Source organism: Pteropus medius, unplaced genomic scaffold, assembly GCF_902729225.1.
Source record: "Pteropus medius unplaced genomic scaffold, Ma_sr-lr_union100, whole genome shotgun sequence".
In the NCBI taxonomy this organism is placed as follows: domain Eukaryota; kingdom Metazoa; phylum Chordata; class Mammalia; order Chiroptera; family Pteropodidae; genus Pteropus; species Pteropus medius.
In genome coordinates, this window is record NW_024344433.1 from 512,912 (window position 1) to 538,772 (window position 25,861).

Below are 25,861 nucleotides of genomic sequence, written 5' to 3' on the forward strand. Positions count from 1 at the left end.
TTCCGGGAGTGGGACCCGCGGCTGGGGGACGGGGCCGGGTCTCCGGAGAGGCGGAGGCCGAGAGCTCCGGGGGCCTTTGTTGGCCGCCAGAGCTGCCTCCGCACAAGCCAGGGAGGAGTAAAGCCAGATGAGCCGGCGGGATGGCGGGGGTACACCGAGCGCGCGGAGCCGGGGACCGGAGACGTGAACCGCGCTCCAGACCCAGCCGCGACAGTCAGCGAAGGTGGGGGAGATCTCACGAGAGTTATATAGGCTGCGAGACCGCACCCCTAAATGACAGCCGGGCGGGCCACTGACGCGAGCGGCTCAGCCGCGTGGGGTCCCCGCGGACGGCGCGCAGCCCCGGCGGCCAATGGCTGGCGGGGTCGCGGGCGGGGCCGGGGCGGGGCGGCCGGCGCTCCAGCGGCGGGGGCGGAGCCGCGGCGGGAGGCAGGGCGCCCGGCAGCGGCGGCGGCAGCGGCTTCAAGAGCAACCTCGGCGGCCGCGGCAGGAAGAACACCGGCGGTGGCGGGTGAGGGGCTGGCGGCCGCCGGGGCGCGGGCGGCCAGGAGGTGCTGGTGCGGGGCAGCCGCGCGGAGGGGCGCGGGGCGGAGGGGCGGCGCCGGCCGCCGGGCTCTGAGGCGCGGGGTCACAGGGGATCCACCTGCTGGTAACGGAGCCGCTCGCGCTGTGAGCTGCTGCGGGGCTGGCTGGGGCGCGGGCTGGGCCGCGGGGCGCGGGCCGGGCTCCCTGGCCGCTCCTTCAGCCCTAGCCGCTGCGGCCCCTCGGTGCTGCGCGCTCTGGTGACCCTCCGGGCGCCTGCCGCGTTCCCGGCGCTGCCGGGCGCGGCAGGGCTCGTCGACTTTGGGGCAAAGCGCAGAGAGTGGGTTTGGGGAAGCGGGGGCCGAGGGGGTGGGACAGGTCTGCCCGAAGGCCGGGCCCGGCTTCGGCGTGGCAGCGGGGCCGTCCCGGGCCCAGAGGCAGGGGCTGCTACCGCCGGGACGGAGCACTCGTGCGGCCGTGCTCGGGAATTTCCCCCTAGATGGGACCCGGCGATGGCCCGCCGGGAGAGCGCCCACCCCCACCAGGGCTCGGGCCCCCAAGCGGGAAGCTGCTTGTAGGAGCCGCAGTTTGCGTGCTGGTGATCCCTCTAAGCGTCCCAGGCGGGGTCTCCGCGTGTTTCGGGAGCCATCCCTCCTGCCACTCGCGCGCCCGCTTTTATTGCTCGCAGCGTGTTTCTCCGGAGCCGGTTCATCGCCGACGATCCAAGTTGTGAAAAATGAGCAGGCACAATGTGTGTGTTTAACGCTTTCCGTATATTTTGCTGTTCTGCTTTTGCTGTGGGACCAGTTATGATCAAAGATGATGACAGCATTGTTCGTTTGAATGTAGAACCCAAATTTAGAAACGTGGTTTATGTTTCCTTTTCCGAATGTTTTAAAAAAATAGTTTTGCTAACAGGTTACCGTGGCATCGGTTTCTTAAGCTCACACGTGTAAATCTGAGCAAGCACTGGACGATGAAATTATGTAAACTATATTAAATGGAATTATTAATCCTTTTATAAATGTAAAATAAATGAATTTTAACATAATTGCGGTTATAAGATTTTATAGTTTGAGTCTTGGCTTTCATGATTGTGCCTTTCTTCAGGAACCTCTGTCTTGTCTTGTGGGATGGTAATTTGCCAGGTATTCAGCAAAAGTGTTCTCTCAGCCATGGAACATATTGAGTATTTAAGAGAACACTTTAAAATAATTATCTAGTAATAAAATACAGGACTGCAGCCCTTAAACATCTGTTAATAAAACAGATTTTTCAGTCTGAGATCTAGCGTAGAAGGTTCCTTTTAACTCTGTCAGGATGGAGAAGATGACTAGTAATTTTGGCCAGTATTGTTTTCTGTTGTTAACAATTCAAATGTGTGAAGTGGTAATCTTAGACTAAAATTTTTGCGAATGTGAACACTTGTAAAAGTATGGGTCACTCTGTCTTACTTTAGGTAGTCAGTCCTAAGGGCTCCTGGTGGTCCAGCCAGTGAACCTTCTCTTCTGGTTTAAGAGCATGGAGACCTTTAGTTTGATCTTGTTGGGAGCCTTCACTTACACTGTGCAGTTCAACTTCATTAGTTTGGAAACCCTCATTAAAAATGTATGACTACATTCTCATTGAGTAAAACGCTCTTATATTTCTCTTGCAGAATTTCAGATCTTATTTGTTAGTAGAATTCATTATAAGTATCTTTTTCAAACCAGAGCTTAATAACTTCCTGGATTATCCAGTATTTAATATTCCTAATGTTTTTCACATTATCAATAGTATATCTGTGGTCTGCTTTGATTTTACAGTTCTTTCACTTAATTGTCTCTTTTTATACTGAATTTTATCATATGGACTTTATTCATATTTAATAAAGCTGTATTTTAAGATACCCTTTATGATTCTCCCCTTCCCCATGATTATTAATTGAATGTTTACTGTAATAACCTGTACACTTAGAGTTTTTACTAGGACAAAATCTCAGTCAAATAAGACTAAGTATATAGCAACAGAAAGTTATACACATTTTTATATAACACTACACCAAGATTAAAATTCCATGTTATATAATTCACTGAATTATCACTCTTCTTTTTATAATCAACACTCATTATTGGGTGCTTATTGATATAAGACAAGCTATCAGGCACTTTATGGAATTTAGTTGAAATTAGTTTCTCCATGAAGATTTTAAATTCTAAACTATAGGCATGGGCGTATTTGATGTTAACTTGTATTAACTATAGAAGGTGAATAACTGGGTTTAGAAAGCAGTGATAACTTGTGAGAAAATCTTTGGAGTTCCTTCTTTTCGGACAGTAAGCGTAGGCAAAGAAGTAGTGGGGGTTAAGTGCTTCTAGAGTGTTATACCACAGTTTGAGTTCCTGGCCAAGAAAGGTTAACAGGCATGCCTGAGGGCATGTGTGTGGGGAGGGGGCTTAGCCAGAGGCTACAGGAAGTAAGAAATTTGTTTAAAGTTTTAAGTTCAAACTTTGAAATTTCCTATAAATCTTGTAGCTTATTCCATAATAGACCCATGTTTGTTATAGAATATAAAATTTTTAAAAATTCACACTTAAACTGTTGGGTAAAGATAGCCCCTTGGGACCATTCTTCAGTGTGACTTGAGACTTGGAGTACCCCGGCACTTCTGTTCCTGTCTCCAAGATGCAGGTGGCCTAGTTTAAGAGTCAAAGAGTGGTAGATAAGAGCTAAGACTTCAGAGTCAAACAAATTCAGGTTCTTTTTGGATTCATTTTCTGGTGTGTAAAATGGGATTAATAATGCCTGCCTCATAGGATTTTATGAAGATTTAAAACATACAATGGACCCAGCACATGGGAAACCCTCAATGAGTTGTCATGTCTGTCATTATTATTACTAATACTATGCCCTAGTGATCTGCCTTCACTGGTGGAGATTTCTAGTAATGTTCTGTTTTGCAAAGTAGCTGAGCTGGTAGTTTCTAAATTGCTTACAAATGGCCGATTTAATCAGCCATATTCTACTGAGAGAATTGTCCATTGGGCTTGTTAGGCAAATTTTGGAGGTGCATTAACTCACCCCACTAGAGTGTCATTTAGTATGTTGCCAAGTGTATCTCGTGATCCCCTTGAGGCCACCAGAAATCAATGCACATCTCAGAGTGACTGATATGCCCCCCTGGAATAGACCTATGCATAGAGTGGACTGAATCAGTGGCTGACTGCTGTGTTTGGTTTTATTTTTAAAACAGTTAACATTTATTGAGAACCTATTATGTGGTAGGCAACTATGTTTAAGGGATTTCATTTCATTCCACTTTCTCAGCATTTATGAAATGGGCGGTGACCTACTGGATGTCCTGAGTTAAAGCAATGTAAGTGATGGGTCCTAGGTCATACAGGATCCTGGTTGGTTGGCTGCATTTTCTAAATGCCTAAATATTCCCAGTTTACACCCTGGGAATAGGTTAACCACTGGAAACACTGCATTTATTCTGCTATGATGATGAATAGCAATAATAAATGTAAACTTTTCTATGATTTTTGGTAACATGAAAGGAGCCAGGACAGGGCGTTTTCTCATTTTATGAATGAAATGGTAAGGCCTAGGTAAGTGACATACTCAAGTCATATAAGTAATGATGGAGCCCGATCCAGGACCTAGGTCTTTTGACTCTTATATATAGTCTGTCATTTTTTTTTTTTTAAATATGAACTATTATTGCTCAGTAGGAAAACTGAGGTGAAGATTATGTTACTTAGGGACCATTGTGTGATCATTAGAGTTCTCAGCTTGGAACCTGTGGCTTATATGTGTTTAATGAGCCCCGCAACTTGGCTCTTTAAATAAGTAACCATAACTTTCTTTTCACAGTCAGAACCAACCAATGAGGAGGGAATATGTGTAGTTTGAAGTGTTTTCTCCTGGAAGAGAAGAACTATATAATTCTAGTATGTTAAATGACTGGTTTAGATGTAGGGATAATCTTTATAGATACAGTTTAGCCCCGCCAAAAGTCTGTTTATAATTGTGACTGACAAATGAAGAAACCAATATTTTGCATTACTGAACAAGTTTTTCTTTCTCTTGTCCTCTTGGTTCAGAAGCAAGCCTGAGACATCAACCTATGAAGACTGTGAAGACAATTCTGAATAGCAGTTGTGACTGATGTTGCTGTCAGACTTACTCTGCAGAGCATCTGAAATGAACCTCTCTTATTGATTGTTTTCATTGGCCCAGAGCCAGGAGTACTGGATTCAGTTGGCTTCATAAACATATGAACCAGTGTGATGGTGAAATGAGATGAGGCTCCGAAATGGAACTGTAGCCACTGTTTTAGCATTCATCACTTCGTTCCTTACTTTATCTTGGTATACTACATGGCAAAATGGGAAAGGTAAGGAAAATATCTCCAAAAATGTACATGAAATATACTAGGTTTTTTGCTTTGTTAATGGTGCATAAATGTTTAGGTTAAATACCCCAGCAGTCTGAATGTTGCATGCTCTCTGCTGGTGGCCTGGCAGTTCTCTCTGAGATAAAAATTAAACAGTATTCTTGGACAGTGGAGATAGAGAATTTCTAATTTGAATGGGGTTTTGTTTTTGATTTCTTGTAATTGCACTTGGAGGAACAGATACCCATTAGTCATTTATGTTGTACATGATAGCCAAGTTGAATAAGGAAGACTTTTGGCATTTTATTTTCATTATTAAACAACATAAATGTTTAATAAGCATCCTTGTACTGGATGTTGTATAAAATGCCTAAAAGGACACAATCAGTGCTTTTATGAAATTTACATGCTGATTATACTAATGATTTGGTGCTGTTTAGTTAATAATTGAAAATGTATTTGTTGACAGATTGCTGTTTAGACAAAAATATTTATGAAGTGGGTGAGAAGTTCTGACTGGGAATTTTTTAAATTTTAAAAAATTGATGGTGTTTAGATTGTTGAACTTTGTTTTTAAGGAAGGTTACCTGCTCAGTGATTGGAACTATATGCAGGGATAGTGCTTTTTTTTTTTTGAAGAGAAACTTTGGAGTAAATTCCTACCCACACTTTTTACCTGTTTCTTTTCCTTGTAATAATCTAAGGAATGTTAATGGCAAGAAGGGTGGAGGTGCTGAGATAAGTGCATATTTGGTTTGTTAGAGTAGCCGTCAACACCTGGTTATTTGAAGATGCTGTTGTTGGCATTGTTTTATTGACGTATATGAAGATAAGTGAAAAGATGGATTCATCACTTAATTTTTCTCTATGTATAGATATGTATATATCTCTGTGAAGATATGTATGTATAAAGTAAGCCAATAGAAGAGAAAAACGTACTCTGTGCTTTGAGCAAGTATGGTATTCTTGTTTTTCTTTTTTTCCCCCCACCCCATGAGTGGAGCTCTAATTTTGGGGGGAAGTCTTTGGGGGAAAATGAATGAAAAACTTGTTGAAGACCTTTTTTGTGGCCAAACATATACATTTTAGATTTCATTTTTAAATTGTACCAAAGGGAGAAGATTTACTTAGGAAGAACGGCAAATAGTTAATTTAATCAAGCTATTGATTGTCTTTGGTATGAACAGAACAGATGACTGGCCTTAAGAATCTACTTATGAAATAAGGAAATTGACCATAAGAAGAGTGTACGAATTTTTTTTTTTTTCTTATCAGGAAACTTACTTATTCAGAGAGTTATAATAGAGAAACTTGACCCCTCTTCTCACTGTCTTATTTAAGGGATTAGAAGTTTTTGGAGTCTGTGTTCTATTGATCTTGTTTTGTAGTAAGCATTATTTTGTTTGTATTGATCTGTCCTTAGAATTAAAATTAATTTAGAAAATATAAGATTCTTTTACCATGTGACATAAGATACAGAAAGTCTCTTCTGTTTGGTTACCACTCCTTGAACAGCTCTGTAATCCTTCCGTGCATACTTGTAGGCTGTTTTTCTGCTTAGTATTTTGTCCAGACTCTTTCAGGTATCAACAGAGATCTGCTGTTATGGTTATATAAAATCCACTGGGTTGTAATGCTGTCATTTATGTAATCACCCTGTCTGCTGAGCATTTGAATTCTTTCTAGATTGTTCTGGCAGTCAGACAACTTGGATTTTCCAGAGCAGACCTGATTTCAGATATTCCAGTATACTTATAAACCATGTGCTCTGATTTTTATTTTGAAAGCATAGTTCCCATGTCATTGATGTTGCTGGAGTAATAGTTTTTATTTTTCATTCATTCATTGGTCCCTTCCATGTACCTGTCCTATCTTGTGCCTAACACTGTATTCTAAGAAGGAATAAGAAACTTCACATCTCTGAGAAACTCAGGGTTCAGTAGGGGAGATGCCTATAAACAAATATGCTAGATCAAGATAGAAGCAATAACAGTGCTGGTCTTGTACTGTTATAAACATATTACATATTACATTTATCTCATTCTCGTAACAGCCCTGGGAGGTATTATTATTACATCCTTTCTGTAAGTGAGAAAACCAAAGCAGAGTGGTTGAGACACTTGCCAAGGTCATATGTTAAGTGGTGGTAGAATAAAGTTTGAAATGTGGATTCCAGAAATATTGGTCTGTTGCCCAGAAGAGCAGAGACAGAGGCTACTAATTCTTGAGACACTTCACTGAGGAAGAGTAAATGTGAAGGCAGTACCAGGCAGAGTAGGGGACAGTGGGCATGTCAGGTAGAGGGTGCTGTGTGTCCAGCCATGGAGTTCTGAAAGGGGTAGAGTATTTGTGCTTCGGAATTCTGAGACACTATTGTGATTGGCACATGAGATTCCCAGACACAGTGCAGTTCCTAGAAATATATCTAGTTTGTCATAGGTTGTTTACCATTTGGAAGAATCCATGAGTTGATCCGTGGGATTGGCCTAAGTTGAGGAGGATGTCAGGAACCCAGCCAGGGACACTGGAGTTTGGACCAGGGTACCAGTTCCAACAGGATTCCCACGTGAAAACGAGGCAGAATTCCAAGTATGTGGCATGCACAGGTTGTGAAAGTTGTAAAAGTGGGACAAGAGTCTTACCTGTGGGTGGGATTAGAGCCCCTAATGACCCTCCTGCTCTGGTCAGGCATAAACCAGAAACTGGGCAAGACTGGGCAAGCAGTTGTAAGCCCCTGTCCCTGGAGACATATAACATTCATGTATGTATTGTTGTGAGGGCATATGCTTTCATTTTTCTTGGGTATTTTTACCTAGGAGTGGAATTGCCATGTCATATGGTAACTCTACGTTTAATTTGAAGAGGTTCCAGACTGTTTTCCAAAGCAGCTGGACCGTTATGTGTTTCCTCTAGCAGGGTGTAAGAGTTTTGATTTCTTCACATTCTTGACAACACTTATTATCTGGCTATTTGATTCTACTACCCTAGTGGTTGTGAAGTGGTATTTCACTGTAGTTTTGATTTACCTCATGACTAATGATGTCTAGCATCTTTTTATGTACTTATTACCTATTCAAAAATCTTCCTTGGAAAAAAGTCTGTTCATATCCTTTGCCTGTTTTAAAAAATGGGTTATTTGTTTTTTAAGTTGAAAGAGTTTTTTATGTATTCTAGTTGTGAGTACCTTATCAGATATGATTTGTGAATATTTTCTCTCTGCTTATGGGCTGTCTGTTCACATTCTTGATGGTGTGCTGTGAAGCACAAAATATTTTAATTTTGATGAAGTCCAGTCTATTTTTTGTTGTTATTGCTTGTGTTTTTGGTGTCATATCTAAGAATCCATTGGCAAATTCAAGATCATGAAGATTCTCATGTTTTCTTCTAAAATTTTTGCTGCTGTGGTGAAGTCTTTGATCCATTTTAAGTTAATTTTTATATGTGGTGGGAAGTAAAGGTCCAAATTCATTCTTTGTATATAACAGGTTGTTTTTCTCTTACTGCTTTTTAAGATTCTGTCTTTAACTTAATAATTTTAATTTTAAAATGTTACTTTGTTTTAAAATGTGTCTCTGCTTTCATCTTGTTTGGAACTCTTTTGGCTTCTTGGATCTGGATGTGTGGCCTTCCCCAGGTTAAGGAGGTTTTCAGACATCATTTCTTCAAATAAGTTTTCTGCCTTTTTTTCCTCTTCTGTGAATTTGTTCCATTAGATGTACTATAAGTCCCTTAAACTATATGTGTGTGTGTGTGTGTGTGTGTGTGCGCGCGCGCTGCTCTATTTGTTTCAATTCTGCTGCCCTACCTTCCAGGTCACTGGTCCTTCCTTCTGCTTCATCTAGTTTACTGCTGTAAAACCTCTCATGTATTTTTCATTTTAGTTATTGTAATCTTCAGCTCTGTGACTTCTGTTTGGTACTTTCTAATGTTTTTTATCTCTGTTAAAGTTCTATGTTCATCTATTCTTTTCTCAAGGTTGGTGAACATCTTTGTGACTATTTGAATTCTTTATCAGGTAAATTACCTATTTTTCTTTCATTTTAGGTTTTCTTGTGGGGCAGTTATATTCTTTTGTTTGAACATATTCTCTTATTTCCTCATTTTGCTTGACTCTGTGTTTCTGTGTATTAGGTGAAACAGCCATCTCTCCAAGTCTTAAACTAGTGGTCATTGAAAGATTGGAGGTGTATCAGTCTGTTGTCTGTGCAGTAGACAGGGGGAAGCAGCCGGGCAAGAACTCTCTCAGATTGTTTCATTCTCATGGGGCTCAGAAGCACAAGCCCCTTTGGCGACTAGCACCAGGTGTTCAAGGGGTGACCCTGTGTATATTATATGCACCTTCCAGATCTTATGGGACAGGACCACAGCAGAGGAACATAGGGCCAGGGTGAAGCCTTCCCCACCCACTGAGTAAAGCAGAGGCAGGAACAGTGGCAGAGGAGCACCAGGCAGGCTGGGGTGGGAGCAGAAGCCACAGGGGAGTGCTGGCTAGGGCAATTGGTGCTGGCAAGGTGATGAATGCCCAGATTGTGCCCACGAGCACCTTTTTCCCCAGAGAGAGAGTTTCAACAAACTCCTGTCTCTCTGGCATACACTTTAAGATTAGTTAACGAATCTTCCTTGCATATGATCTAGGCACTTTTTAAACTGTGGCCTCTGTCTGCACTGGGACTGGGAGCGTGAGTCTGTGTGTGAGCCCTTGACAAGAAGAGTTTCAGTTTCCTACAGCCCTGGGTTTCCTGGATGTAAGCTCTGTTGCTTGTCAAAGCCAGGTATTTTGAGGGCTCATCTTTCCATTGCAGGTCCCAAGAGTTGGGATGCCTGATAGAAGGCATGAATCCCTTGCTCTATGTTTGTGACATCCTTCCCTCTCGTGGGTTGTTACCGTCCTGAGACTAGAGCTCCTGATGAGATTGTATCTCTGCCTCTTCTATTCAAATTGTGGGCTTTTTATCCTTGGTTATGGGAGAGCTGTTCTGATAGTTTTCGGCTCTTTCTCAAAGAGAATTGTTTCACATGGTATGTCCGTGGGAGGAAGTGAGCTAAGGACCTTCCTCTGCCACCATCTTGAACCCACTTTTATTTTACACTGTTTTGATTATTGTTGCTCTGTGGTAAATTTGAAATAGAGAAGTGTAAGTCCTGTTACTTTATTCTTTTTCAGGACTGTTTTGGATATTTTGGGTCTCGGCAATTTCATATGAATTTTAGAATCACTTTATTTTTATAAAACATCAACTGGGATTCTGATAGGGATTGCACTGAATTTGTAGATCAGACCAGGTAGTATTACCATCTTAACATTAGGTCTTCCAACCCATGAACATGGGATGTTTTTCTACTTGTTTTTATATTTTAATTTATTTCAACAATGTTTTTGTATGTTCTCACAGTATAATTTTTATGCTTTTGTTATATATATACCTTTTTATTTTTTCTGATGGTATTTTGAATAGAATTGTTTATTTTGGTTTGTTCATTGCAAGTGTGTAAAAATGCAGTTGATTTCTGTATATTGATCTTGTATCTGGCAACTTCGCTGAACTTATTTATTCTAATAGGTTTTTAGTGGATTCCTTAGGATTTTCTACATACAAAGTCATGCCATCTGTGAATAGAAATAATTTTCTTTCTTTCTTTCTTTCTTTCCAATCCGGATGCTTTTTGTTTTTTTCTTGTTTAATTTTCCTAGCTAGAACCTTTATTATAGTGTTGAATAGAAGTGGAGAGAGCCGACACCCATCTTGTTCCTCATCTTAATGAGAAGTCAGCCACTTTTTCACATTTAAGTGTGTTGTTAGCTGTAGTTTTTAAGTATATGCTCCTTTTTTAGCTTAAGAAAGTTGCCTTCTATTCCTAGTTTGCTGAGTATTTTTATCACAAAAGAGTTTTGGATTTTGTCAAATTATTTTCCAGCATCTGTCGAGATGAGCATCTTTCCTGCATCTATTCAGTGATTTTGTTTTGTATTCTATTAAGATATGTTGTATTCATTGATTATTAGATGTTCTATTAACCTTGCATTCCTAAGATAACACTTGGTCATGGTATATAATCCTTTTTGTATGTTGCTGAATTTGGTTTACTAGTTTTAAGGATTTTGCATTAATATTCATAAGGAATATTGGGCTATAGTTTTAGTATGTCAGGTTTTGATGTCAGGGCAATACCAGCCCCATAGAATGATTTGGGAAGTGTTCCCTTCTAGTCTTGGTTTTTTGGTTTTTTTTTAATTCTCTTTTTGAAGACTGTGGAAAATTGATATTACTGTAGTCCCCTCATTTGAATTTTGCTTTTTGCTGTTTCGATTACCCATGGTCAACCACGGTCTGAAAACAATAAATGGAAAATTCCAGAAATAAACATGTTTTAAATTGTGCGCATGATGAACTCTTACACCATCCCACTCCAACCCACCTGGGATGTGAATCATCCCTTTGTCCAGCATATCTATGCTGTGTATGCTACCTGCCCTGTTAGTCACTTAATAGCCATCTTGGTTATCAGATTGAGTGTTGCAGTATGGCAGTACTTGTGTTCATCACTCTTATTTTACTTAATAATGGCCCCAAAGTGCAAGAGTAGTGATGCCGGCAATTCAGATATGCCAAAGGGAAGCCATAAAGTGCTTTTTTTTTTTTTTTAATTGAAAAAGTGAGTACAGTACAATAAGATTTTGAGAGAGATCATATGCACATAACTTATTACACAATATTGTTATAATTGTTCTATTTTATTATTGTCGTTTCTTACTGTCCCTAATTTATAAATTAAACTTTATCATAAGTATGTATGTATAGGAGAAAACGTGGTATATATAGTTTAGTACTATCCACGGTTTTAGGCATCCACTGGGGGTCCTGGAACTTATCCCCCACAGGTGTAAGGGGGGACTACTGTAATTCTTCTTTGGCTGGTAGAATCAGCAGTGAAGTCATCTGGACCTGGGCTTTTCTTTGTGGTAGTTTTATTGGTGACTGAGTCAGTTGCTTCATTTGTCTTTTCAGATTGTGTATTCTCTAGTCAATTTCTATAGTTGGTATTGTTCTAGGAATTTGTCCAGTTCATTTAAGTCATCTGAATTGTTAGTATACAATTATTCATAGTATTTCTTTATAATCCTTTTTGTATTTGTAAGATCAGTAGTAATGTACCCCCTTTCATTTCCGATTCTAGTAATTTGAGTCTTCTGTTGGCTAAAAGTTTGTTAATTTTATTGATCTTTCGAAGAACCAGTTTTTGGTTTTTAACGTTTTCTCTATTTTTCTATTTTCTATTTAATTACTCTTGGCTCTAATCTCGGTCATTGCCTTCATTCTGCTTGTTTTAGGCTTAGTTTGTTCTTCTTTCCCTAGTATATTAAGACTATTGATTTGAGATCTTTCATAATGTAGGCATTTACAGTGATTAATTTTCCTCTAAGCACTGCTTTAGCTGCATCCTGTAAGTTTTGGTACATTTTGTCTTGAGTTTTTATTGATTTAAGTATTTTCTTATTTCTTTTACTAGTTGGTTATTTAGGAGAATGTTCTTTAATTTCTACGTATTTGTGAGTTTGCCAGATTTTTCTGTTACTAATTCCTAATTCTATTCCATTGGGGTCAAAAGACATACTTTGTATCATTTCTTTCTTTTGAGATTTATTTAGGTTTGTTTTATTACCTAGGATGTGATCTGTCCTTTAGAATGTTCCATGTTTCAGTATTTCTTTGTTGACTTTCTGTCTCATTGTTCTATCCATTATTCGAAGTGGTATATTGAAGTCTACAACTATTATTATAGAATTGTCTATTTCTGTCTTCATTTCTATCAGTTTTTGCTTCACCTGTTTTGGTGTTATTGGGTGTATATGTTTTCATTTTTATATCTTCCTTTAATCTCTAGTAACTTGTAAAGTCTATTTTTTTTCTGATATTAGTACAGGCACTTCAGCTTTCCTATAGTTTCTGTTTGTATAGTATGTCTTATTCCCTTTTTTTAAAAAACAAATTTACTCATGTCCTTTTTTTGTAAATTAAGTTTATTGAGGTAACATTGGTTAATACAATTATATAACTTTTAGATATACATTATAATTTGATATCTGTATATTCTATTGTGTGTTTACCACCCAAAGTTCAGTTTCCTTCAGCTATCACATATTTGATCCCCTTTACCTATTTCAGCCTTCCCCTCCCCACCTATGTTTGACCCCCTTTACCCTATCAACCCCCTACCCTCTGGTAACTACTAGTCTGTAGTCCATGTGTCTCTGTTTGTTTGTTCTGCTTATTTTTTGCTTTTAGGTTTATATCCCACATATAAGTGATACCATGTGATTTTCAACTTTTCCTGTCTGGCTTATTTCGCTTAGCATGATTATCTCGAGGTCCATCCATGTTGTCGCAAATGGCAGTATTTCATCTCCTCTTATGGCTGAGTAATATTCCATTGTATATATGTACCACAGCTTCTTTAGCCAGTCCTCTATCGTAGGACATTTCCTTTGCTTCCATGTCCTGGCCACTGTGAATAATGCTGCTATGAACATCAGTGTACAAATATCTTTTCGGATATGAGTTTTCAAGTCTTTGGGGTAAATACCCAGTGGAGGGATTGCTGGATCATATGGTAGATCAATTCTTAGTTTTTTGAGGAACCTCCATACTGTTTTCCATAGTGGCTGTACCAATTTGCAGTCCCACCACTAGTGCATGAGGGTTCCTTTTTCTCTGCATCCTCTCCAGCATTTGTTATTACTTGTCCTGTTGATAACAGCTATTCTAACAGGTATGAGGTCAAATTCATAAAATCCTCTTTAAGTCCAAGGTCCTTGAGTTTAGTTCCTATGTTTTCTTCTATGCATGTTATTGTTTCAGGTCTTATATTCAGGTCCTTAATCCATTTTGAGTTAACTTTGGTGTGTGGTGATAGACAGCAGTCTTTATTGAAGAGGCTTTCCTTTTTCTACCATATGTTTTGGCTTTTTTGTCAAAAATTATCTGTCCATGTAAATATGGGTTTACTTCTGGACTCCTGATTCTGTTCCACTGGTCTGTGTGTCTGTTTTTCTGCCAATACCATGCTGTTATGATTACTGTCACTTTGTATATAACACTCTATTTCCCAAGCTTGCTATTTCATTTGTCAACTCTTGCAGTGTGTTCTTCATCTCCAGAAGGTCTATTCTGCTCTTCTTGAGGGTTTTACTCTCCTTGCTTTGCTCATCTAGTTGTTTTTTCAATTCTTGAAATTGGTGATATGACTCATTTCGGAACTCACTGAGTTTTTTCAGAAGTACCATCCTGAATTCTCTGTCATTTAAGTCGCATATTTCTATGTCTGTAAGCTTATTTTCTGGAGATTTTTCTCTTTCCTTCAGAAATGCCTTGTCACCTTGGTTGTTCATTGTGTTTAATGGACTATTTCTCCGCCTAGGCATTAATGAGAATATATTCTGCTTTTTTTCCAGAATAAAGTTTTATTACATAAAGGTCTCTCTTTAGCTTGCTGCAAAGAAGGCACTTTTCTTTTGGTTTCCAGTAGATGGTGTCTAAGTTTCTTGGATCCCTGCTTTATATAAAGCCTAATAATGCCTTTTTATTTCCTTGTAGATATTTAATCACGCTCCCTACCCTCAGTTTTAGTCCTTGTCAATGTTAGCAGCAGTTTTGGTAGCGTTTGATCAGGTTCCCCTGGGGCTCCGCAGTGATGGGTCTTGGAGGATATAGGGTAGGAGCCCTCTGGGTTGGGGGTTGGGTGCTGTGGCTCAGCTTCGGTTTTGCAACTGCGGCTGGTAAAAATCAGCTGTTTTTCTGTTATCCTGCTTCTCTGCCTACTGCCCTGATGACTGACTGAGCCCTGCTGCTGGCTGTGGGGAGCTCACAGCTCTCCCAGGCAGGACTGTTTAGGGAACTCGCTGTTTCTTCTCTCCTCTTCCCACCCTCCTATAGGTAGCTCCGGTGGCTGCAAAGGCAGCTTCTTTATTTCTCCCAGTCCACCACCCGACACCCAGGATTCTGATCTGTGGTAGCTCTTATGTGCACATCCTACACTCATACGTGCTGGTGTTCAGTTTGGGTGTTTTTTGTTGAGTTTTAGATGTTCAGCTCATTGTTGTTTCAAGGGGAGAGATCTGGAGATGTCTCTCACTCTGCCATGTTTCCTCCTTCCCTCTATTCATGTTTTTAAATCTACAGTGTGTCTCTTGTAAACAGCATGTAGTTGGATCATGCTTTTTAAAATCCAGTCTAGTAATGTCTACTTTACTTTTGATTGGACTGTTTAATCCATCCCTGTTCAATGTTATTGATGCAGTTTGATTTACATCTGCCATCTTACATCTCTTTTTCATATTCTCATGTCTTTTTAGTTCCGCCATTCCTCCTTTAAAGGTTTTTTTTGCATTGATTAAATATTTTCTAATTTGGCATTTTAATATCATTAATGACGTTTTTCACTAATTTTGAGTATATTTTAGTGGTTGTTACAAGGTTTACCATATACATCTCAACTTATCAGAATCAGCTTCAGATTTATACAAGCTTAATTTCAGTAATATTTAGAAATGTTATTTCTATATAGTTATAAACTTACTCCCTTTCCTCTTCTTTTTTGGTTGTGGTATTGTTATACACATTATATCTGTTAATGTTACAAACCCAGCAATACATTGTTAAAATTATTACTTTACTATCTGTTATTTCCTTTGCATATTACAGCTTTTTCCCATCCACCTCTTTTGTGCTGTCATTGGCAAATGTACTACATTTCCATGTTATAGACTCAAAGATACCTTACATGCATATCATTTATACAATGTCTTTTTGAATCAGTTGAGAGAAAGAAAAAAATACATTAATAGCATCTGTGATAATTACATAATTACTGATGTTCTTTGTGTGGATTTGAATTACTGTCCTAAGATCACTTGCTTTCAGCCTGACGAACTTATATTAGTATTTCTTGTAAGGCAGGTCTGCTAGCGATGAATTCTATCATTTTTTTAAATCTTGGAATATGTGTATTTTACCTTCATTTTTGAAAAATGAGTGTGCTGGATGTAAGATTCTTGGTTGATGGGATTATTATTTTTAAATTAAAAAAAATTTTTTTAGCACTTTGTTAAATCTCACTGCCTTCTGGCCACCATTATTTCTGATGAGAAGTCAGCTATTGATCTTTTTAGGATTCCTTATAAGTGATGCATCATTTTTCTCTCGTTTTCAAGATTTTCTTGTGTTTGACTTTTATTATTTTTACCATGATGTATCTGTGGTTCTTGCTAATACCATACTTGCTATTGTTCTTCAGAAATTTTGGGAATTATCCAATCATTCATATACCTTTCAATATGTTTTTCACCTTTTTCTTCTCTCCTCTGGTATTCTCATTACATTTGTGATGGTATACTTAATGGTATCCCAAAATTTCTTTGAGGCTCTGTTCACTTTCCTTCATTATTTTTTCTTTTTTCAGCATGCATAATCTCTATTTGATCTGTCTTCTAAATCTTGCTGAATTCTACAAGAATCTTGCCAGTTCTTTCTTTTACCAGTTCAAATCTAGTGTTGGATCCCTCCACTGAACTTTTTATTTCTATTATTGTACTTTTCGACTCCAGAATTTCCATTTAGTTCTTTCTTAAAATTTCTATTCCTTTATTGATATTCTTTATTTGATGCAACGTTGCCATACCTTCTTTCACTTCTTTATCAAAGCTTTTTGTTAGTTCCGTGAGTGTATTCATAATAGCTGATTTGAAATCAGTACTGGTTAAATCCTATCCTTCCTCTTCCCCCCTCCCCCCAAGATTATGTCTCTACTGTTGCTCCTCAGGAAGGCACAGTTCGGTGCACACCCCACATCAGCATAGGGTGACCCTTGTTACTGGTAGGGTTCTCGTCCACTCCCTCAGTGACCACTGCACTAATTGCTGGTAGATTGTTCTGTTGTTTACAGCAGTGCAATGGAGCATACATTCTATGAACTAATCAAACTGTGGTTCCTTTGAAGAAATTATTTGAGTTTCAGTGTGTGTTATTTCTGCCTCCGGAAGGCTCCTCCCAGCTATCATTTTCCCTAGTTTTCATTCTCCCTCTGTCCTTCCTTCTTGCGCACACACACATAGACTAGCCACCTACAATCTAGGCTGTATTTTCATTAGGTCTCCAGTTCTCCCAGTTCCATTTTCTATAGCCTCCACTATTGCTGTGAGAGCTTTAGGTTATAAACTCCTCCAGGCTCTGTTGCAAATGAAACTCGGTCCTTCGGGAAGAAATTAGGAACAATCTGTTTTTTGGCCCTATTTTTCCCCCAGGCAAAATTTCTGACCGTAGCTCTAGAGGTGGAGGCAATGACAGGCTTCTTTCTGTGTGGTACCCCTATTCTAGGAGCTGAGCCCTGGGTTAAGGGAGAGGGTTAGTAGCCGGAAGTTCTCATGGCTCTGACTGTCCTGGAGGGGAGCCACTGCCTCACTAGCTGGAGGAAGGGCTGTTAGGTCCTCAGATTCTTACTTAGCTCACTATATCCAACGCAGAGCCTCAGTGTGTGAAAATAAGTGAAAAGACCAGATGTCATGTCCTTTTAGTTGCAAACATGTAGACACTAAAGCATTTTGTTTAAAACTATGACTCTTATTTGTGAACAAAATATTTTAGATATTTTTTAGTTTTTCTTTATGGAATAAGAAAAGTTTTTTTCAAACAGGATATAAGGAAAATTAATAGTAACTGTAGGATTTGGAGGACATACATGGTTCTGGCTCACTGAAATTGTGTAATAGTGTTTGCTGAGTGCCTTCTGTGTGTCAGGCACTGCTAAAAATTTTGGGTTACATTAGCAAATGTATTGGAGAAAAACCCCTGCTCTTTTCGGGGAGGAAAGATGGAAATAGCCCCCACCATAAATAAGTCAATTAAACAGTAAGCTGAAGGGTAACATGGTTTTTAAACTTTTTATTTTGCAGTAATTTTAGATTTACAGTAAATATGCAAAAATTGTGCACAGAATCCCTTTACACCCCCTAATATGAACAACTTACATAACCACAGAGCACAGTTTTCTAAAATGAAAAGCTGACATTGGTACAATACTATTAACTAACCTACAGACCTGATCTGAATTTCACCAGTTGTCTCACTTGTGTCCTCCTGTTCCAGACCTCATCCAAGACCCCACGTTGCATTTAGTTGTCATGTTTCCTAGTATCCTATCCATTACGGGAAATTCCCTCAGTTTTTCTTTGTCTTTTATGTCCTTGACACTTCTGAAGATATTTGGCTAGTTATTTTGTAGATGTCCCTTAATTTGAATTTGATGATTTCCTATGATCAAACTGAAGTAATACAATTTTTGGCGAGAATACCACAGAGAATACCTTGTGTCCTTAGCGTATTATATCAAGAGGTGCGTGACTCACCACAGGTTTCGTTAACATCAGTCATTTGTTAAAGTTGTGTCTGCCTGGCTTTGGCAAAGTCACTCTTTTTTCTTTTTGTAATTAATAAACATTTTGTGGAGTCACACTTAAAAACTAAGCAGATATACCGTTTCTCATCATACTTTTGCCCACAAATTTTAACCTCCATTGATGATTTTTGTCTGCATCAGTTATTGTGGTGTTTGCCAAATGTGATTTTCTGTTCCTATCATTCCTTCTTATAGCTGTTAATTGGTACTCTGCTGAAAGAAGGAAATGTCTTTTCTCTCTCATTTGTTTCTAATTTCTTTATATGAGTATGTACTCACAGGTATTTATTTTCTATGGGTTATAACCTTTTATTATCATTAATAATTTTGTTGTTTACATTGTCCCACAAGTGACTATCAGCAGCTCCTTCAAGTTGGCTTTTGTGCCTTCAACGTGCCTCTGTCATTTTTTTCCCAAATTTATTGAGGTGAAATCCTCATAACATGAAATTAACCATATTAAAGTGAACAGTTTAGTGGCATTTAGTACATTCACAGTGTTGTGCAGCCACCACCTTTATCTAGTTCCCATTCATTTTTTGAGCAATTTTTAATTTTCTGGTGCCATAAAGTGCTCTTCCTGTCTTGTCTTATACTTTTCCTGTCCCAGCCCTGGAAGTAACCTTTTTTTTTCAAGGAGCTTCTAGTTCCTTTGAAGGGTGGAGTCTTGGAGTGCTCATTTCTGTTGTGGTATCACCAGTTCTGGTCCTTCTCAGTGGACATTGCAAGCACATGTGTGTATATACATGTACATCTGTGTCTATTTCTGTATACATCTGTGTGTGTATGTGTATATATATGTGTGTGTGTGTATATATATATATATATATATATATGTGTGTGTGTGTATATATATATATATACACACACACACATATATATATTTTAAAAACCACCATGAGTTCATACTGATCCAGCTGATTTTAATCCGATACTGTGGTATTCTAGTCTCTACTTTTCCTTATTTGTAACGCCTGTCTCTGGCAGTAAATAACATATCTCTTAGTATCCCAATATACTTACTTATTTGCTAAATCCCAGTATATACATACAGTTGTTTCAGAATTGCTAACTCATACCCAAGTGAAAAATAAATTTACTAGGGTACAGTATCTGTGCACAGTTCTTTTTGTATTTAGGTTTGCAGTGTGGAACTTGTCACTTTAAAACCATTTTCTATGAGTGAGTCATATTGAAAGTGAGATATATCATGGAAAGTGTGGACTTTTAAACTTGTAATGGATGTTTAAATGTTTGAATTAGGCCATAGAGAAGATTCAGAAAGAACTCCAGAGATTATAAATGTCTGCCTTGCTCTGGAATAGCAGGGTTTGATCCCTTTTCAGGAGTGGAGGGTGGGTACAGAGATTATAACCCTTAAGACACTGTTCATGTTTTTCCTTTCCTGAGGAATGGTGGCAGTGGTGCCACTGGGAAGAAGGAAGAATCTAGAGTTGTTGGTTCTCTTGTAGCTTGCTCTTTGATTCTGGAAAAGTCACTTTGGCTCACTTGAAACTGGTTTATTTCTTCTCTTCTCTTCTCTTCTCTCTCTCTCCTTTCTTTTTTTCTTTTTGCCTCTCATTCCACCATTTATGATCACAGAGGAATTTTAAAGATTGAGAGAAGTGCTAGAAGGCAAATGTAGGCAAACAGGGTTATTTTTTAAAAAATTTATTTAAATTAGTTTCAAATATACAATACATTCGTTAGACATCTATACAGTTCATAAAATGATCCCCCCAATTTCTCCCTCTCTCCCCTGGCCCTCTACCTAGCCATCATATTAATGCTAACTGCATTCCCTCTGCCATACTCCCCATCCCCCTGACCAACTGTCAGCTTCCACTAAATTTGTACTTCTTTAACCCCTTCTTTACCACAACCCCCCTCCCCTCTGTCTGTCACCAAATTGTCCACTATATTTGTGAGTCTGTTTTTGATTAATTTGTTCTTTTTGTTCCTTAGATTCCATATATGAGTGAAATCGTATGGTATTTATCTTACTCTGTCTGACTTATTTCACTCAGCATAATCTCTAGGTCCATTCATGTCGTTGCAAATTGTAGGATTTCATTTTTTAATGGCTGAGTAATATTCCATTGTATAATATATGAACCATAATTTCTTCATCCAGTCATCTGTTGATGGACATTTAAGTTGCTTCCATATCTTAGCTATTGTAAATTGTGCTGCCATGAATATTGGCGTGCATAGACCTTTACGAATTATTGTTTTGGTTTTCTATGGATAAATCCCCAGAAGTGCAATTGCTGCATCAAAAGGTATATCCATTTTTAATTTTTTGAGAAACCTCCATACTGTTTTCCATAGTGGCTGTACCATTTCGCAGTCCCACCAACAATGTGTGAGGGTTCCCTTTTCTCTGTACCCTCGCCAACACTTGTTTCTTGATTTATGGATGATAGCCATTCTGAAAGGTGTGAAGTGATTTCTCAGTGTGGTTTTAATTTGCATTTCTCTGATGGTTAGCGACCTTGAGCATCTTTTCATATGTCTGTTAGCCATCTGTATTTCCTCTTTGGAGAAGTATGTGTTCAGGTCTTCTGCCAACATTTTACTTGGATTGTTTGCTTTCTGGTGTTTAGTTGTTTAAGTTCTTTATATATTTTTGGATAGTAACCCCTTATCAGATGTATCATTAGCAAATATTTTCTCCCAGTCGGTTGTCTTTTTGTTTTGTTGGTGGTTTCCTTTGCTGTACAAAAACTTTTTAGTCTGATGTAATCTCATTTGTTTATTTTTTCTTTTGTTTCCCTTGCCTGAGGAGATAAATCTGAAAAGAAATTCCTGTTAGTAATATCAGAGAGTTTACTGCTTATGTTTTCTTCTAGAAGTTTTATGGTTTTGGGTCTTACATTTAAGTCTTTAATGCATTTTGAGTCTATTCTTGTATACGGTGTAAGAAGGTGGTCCAGCTTATTATTTTTTTTGCATGTATCTGTCCAATTTTCTCAACACCATTTATTGAAGAGACTGTCTTTACCCCATTGTATATTCTTACCTCCTTTGTCATATATTAAGTGGGCGTATAGGTGTGGATTTATTTCCGGGCTCTCTCTTCTGTTCCATTGATCGATGTATCTGTTTTTATGCTAGTACCATGCTGTTTTGATTACTGTAGCCTTGTAGTATAGTTTGATATCAGGTAGTGTGATACCTCCAACTTTCTTCTTCTTTCACAGGATTGCCGTGGCTATTTGGGTTTTTTTATGGCTTGATATAAATTTTAGGATTATTTGTTCTAGCTCTCTGAAAAATGCCATTGGCATTTTGATAGGGATTGCACTGAATTTATAGATTGCTTTGGGTAGTATGGCCATTTTAATGCTGTTGATTCTTCCTGCCCATGAACATGGTATATGCTTCCATTTATTTGTATCTTCTTCAGTTTCTTTTTCAATGACTTATAATTTTCTGAAAACAGATCTTTTACCTTCTTGGTTCATTTGAGTCCCAGGTATTTTATAGTTTTCGATGCAATCATAAATGGGATTGTTTTCTTAATTTCTTTTTCCAAAAGTTCATCATTGGTGTATAAAAATGCCACTGACTTCCGAATATTTATATTGTAACCTGCTACTTTACTGAACTTACTGGTCAGTTCTAACAGTTTTTTGGTGTAATCTTTTAGCCTTTCCCTATTGAGGATGACGTTAGCTGCAGGTTTGTCATTCATGGCCTTTATTATGTTGAGGTATGTTCCCTCTATTCCCACTTTGCTGAGAGTTTTTATCATAAATGGATGTTGGGTTTTGTCAAACACTTTTTCTGCATCTAATGATATGATATTATGGTTTTTATCTTTCGATTTGTTAATGGTGTATCACGTTAATTGATTTGTGGATGTTGTACCAACTTTGCATCTCAGGAGTAAATCCAGCTTGATCATGATGTATGTTATTTTAAATGTATTGCTGAATTCGGTTTGCTAATATTTTATTGAGGATTTTTGCATCAATGTTTATAAGAGATATCAGCCTATAGTTTTCTTTTTTTGTAATGTCTTTGTTTGGTTTTGGAATCAAGGTAATGGTGGCCTCATAAAAGGAGTTAGGGAGCCTTCCTTCTTCTTGAATTTTTTGAAATAGTTTGAGAAGAATAGGTGATAATTCTTTGAATGGTAAAATTCGCCTATGAAGCCATCTGGTCCAGGACTTTTGTTTTTTGGGAGGTTTTTTATTACTGATTCTGTTTCATTGGTGGTAATCAGTTGGTTCAGATATTCTGTTTCTTCTTGACTCAGTCTTGAGAAATTGTATGTTTCTAGGAATGTGTCCATTTCTTCCAGATTGTCCAATTTGTTGGCATATAATTGCTCGTAGTATTTTCTTATGATCCATTATATTTCTGTGGAGTCTGTGGTTATTTCTCCTCTTTGATTTCTAATTTTATTGATTTGAGTCCTCTCTTTTTTCTTTGATGAGTCTGGCTAAAGGTCTGTTAATTTTGTTTATCCTTTCAAAGAATCAGCTCTTGGTTTCATTAATCTTTTGTATTGTTTTTCTAGACTCTATTTCATTTATTTCTGCTGTGATCTTTATAATTTCCTTCCTTCTATTCACTTTGAGCTTTGTTTGCTATTCTTTTTCTAGTTCTTTTAATTATAAGATTAGATTGTTTGAGCTTTTTCTTGTTTTTTTTTGAGGTAGGCCTGTATTGCTATGAATTTCCCTCTCAGGCCTGCTTTCTCTGTGTCCCATAAATTTTGACTCATTGTGTTTTCATTTTCATTTGTTTCTAGGTATCTTTTGATTTCTTCCTTGATCTCATTAATAACCCATTCATTATTTAGTAGCATGTTATTTAACCTCCATGTGTTTATATATTTTCCAGTTTTTTTCTTGTAGTTGATGTCTAGTTTCATACCATTGTGATCAGAGAAGATGATTGATATGATTTCAGTCTTCTTAAATTTTTTGAGACTTGATTTGTATCCTAACATGTAGTGTATCCTTGAAAATATTCCATGTGTACTTGAGAAGAATGTATATTTTGCTGCTTTGGGGTAAAATGCTCTGAAAATATCGATTAAATCTGACGTAGTGTGTCTTTTAGGCCCATTATTTTCCTAATTCTTTGCTTGGAAGATCTGTCCATTGGCATCAGTGGGGGTCTTAAAGTCTTCTATTATGAGTGTATTACTATTGATCTCTCCTTTTATGTCAATGATTGCTTTATGGGTGTGTATATGTTTACTAGGGTTATGTCCTTTTGATTTATTGATCCCTTTAACATTATATAATGCCCTTTCTTGTCTCCTATCATAACCTTTGTTTTAAAGTCTATTTTATCCAATATAAGTATTGCTACTCCAACTTTTTTTCATTTCCATTTATGTGAAATATCATTTTCTATCCCTTTACTTTCAGTCTGTGAGTGTCATTTGATCTGAAGTGGGTCTCTTGTAGACAGCATATGCATGGGTCTTGTTTTCTTATCCAGTCGGTTACTCTCTGTCTTTTGATTGGAGCATTTAATCTGTTTACATTTAAAGTGATTACCGATAGGTACATTGTTACTGGCATTTTATTATTCATATTTGTTACTTCTATTTTCTTTTTTACCCCTTCTCTTACAGAAAATAATGGGCCTTCTCTAACATTTCTTGTAATGCTGGCTTGTTGATGATGAATTCCTTAAACTTTTTCCTGTCTTGGAAGCTCTTTATCTCATCTTCCATTTTAATTGAAAGCCTTGCTGGGTAGAGTATCTGTGGTTGTAGATTCCTGTTTTTCATAACTTTGAATATTTCTTGCCATAATCTTCTGGCCTGCAAAATTTCCATTGAAAAGTCAGCAAACATTTTTATGGGGGTACCCTTGTAAGTAACTATCTTCCTTTCTCTTGCTGCTTTTAAGATTCTCTTTGTCTTTGACTTTTGGCATTTTAATTATGATGTGTCTTGGTACAGATCTGTTTGAATTCCTCTTGTTTGGGATTCGGTGCTTCCTGAACTAGTATGTCTAATTCCTTTGCCTGGTTAGGGAAGTTTTCTTTCATTATTTCTTCAAATAGATTCTCAATCCCCTGTTCGCTCTCTTCCTCTTTAGGTACTCCTATGATCTGGATATTTTTACGCTTCATGTTGTCCCAGAGGTCTCTTAAACTATCCTCATTTTTAAAAATTCTTTTTCTTTTTTGTTGTTATGATTGGGTACATTCTGCTACCAATTCACTGATTTGATCTTCTGCTTCATCCATTTTACCGTTGAATCCTTCTAGTATATTCTTCATTTCAGTTATTGTATTCCTCATTTTTGTCTGGTTCTTTTTAATGGTTTCTATGTCCTTTTTTATGCTGTTAAGGTTCTCATTGTGTTCATCCATTCTCCCATAAGTTCATTGAGCATCCTTATGATCATTATTTTGAACTCTGCACTGGTAGGTTGCTTGCCTGCATTTCCTTTAGCTTATTTTCTGGAGTTTTCTTTTGTTCCATTTGTGGCATGTTTTTTTGTTTTCTCATTTTATTAGCCTTTCTGTGTTTGTTTCTATGTATTAGGAATATTTGTTTCATCTCAGCCTTGGCAAGGTAGCCTAATATGGAAGGTGTCTTGTGTGACCCAGTGTCACACTTTCCTTGATCCCTTATGCTCGTGGCTCTGGACGTGATCTTTGTGTGGGTTGTGTGTGATCTTCTGTTGTCGCCAAGCCTTTATTGTTATTAGTAGATCAGTGGATGGGATTAATGCTCAGGCTGATTAATCGTGGGAATTGGCTGCATCCACAGTTGTTGTGTGGGGGCTGACCCCACTGAGTGGGATTTGCCCTAGCAGGCTTGTGTACTTGTCACAACCACCCTTTGTGTGTATCACTAATGGGACTAGTCAGGAGTTGCTCCTTTGTGGTCTGGTGCCAGCCTCCGGATGCGTTGGTTTTGTGGCCCCTTGGGAGGGGCTCCCCCATAGGCCAAGGTCAGCTGCTGCTTTTGATTGCTCAGGGCTACCTAGTAGGAACTACAAAGCAATCTGCAGATGGTTGTTGCCTATGCTGGACCTGTAGGTAAGTGGAAGAGACAATACTGTAGGCAGCAGTCAGTTATTCCGCATCCCTGACCTATGGCAGTTTAGCAGAGGGACCAGTGCTCCTCACGGCCTGACACTACCTGTTAGTTTTGCCTGTAAGTCTCTGAAACTAGATGAGCCTCTGGGTGATATGTGTGTTGGGTGGCACAGGGACCCTGGGAATCTCCTGGGTCTATTGAGTAAATTTCCCCCTGCCACTGCAGTGTCAGTTTATGTGCCAGCACTGTCTCTCTGGCTCCCTGTACAAGTTTCTGCTTGTAGCCTAAATGTGTTACCTTATGGCAGGGGGCAGCTGTCTATCAATGTGCAGCGGGCACTTTGTGTACTGGATGGGGCAGGAGCTCAGGGAGTCAAGGGCCATCAGGCCAATTCAGACCCCTGCAATCCCCTCAAGAGATATTGCAGCTTATACAGACGACTGTTTTCCTCGAAATGTGCTCACTGCACTAGCCAAGGTCTGTTGCCT

General features: G+C 38.5%; 1 protein-coding gene across 1 annotated transcript in view; it reads left to right on the top strand.

Moving 5' to 3' along the window:
• The first annotated feature begins 397 nt into the window (after nucleotides 1-397).
• Nucleotides 398-25,861, top strand: part of MGAT4A (alpha-1,3-mannosyl-glycoprotein 4-beta-N-acetylglucosaminyltransferase A) — a 96,623-nt gene continuing 71,159 nt past the window's right edge. The window contains exons 1-2 of the mRNA XM_039872491.1: nucleotides 398-511; nucleotides 4,608-4,900. Coding sequence (XP_039728425.1) covers nucleotides 4,807-4,900 — 94 coding nt within the window. The 5' untranslated portion in view covers nucleotides 398-511; nucleotides 4,608-4,806. The remainder of the gene's footprint in view (nucleotides 512-4,607; nucleotides 4,901-25,861) is intronic.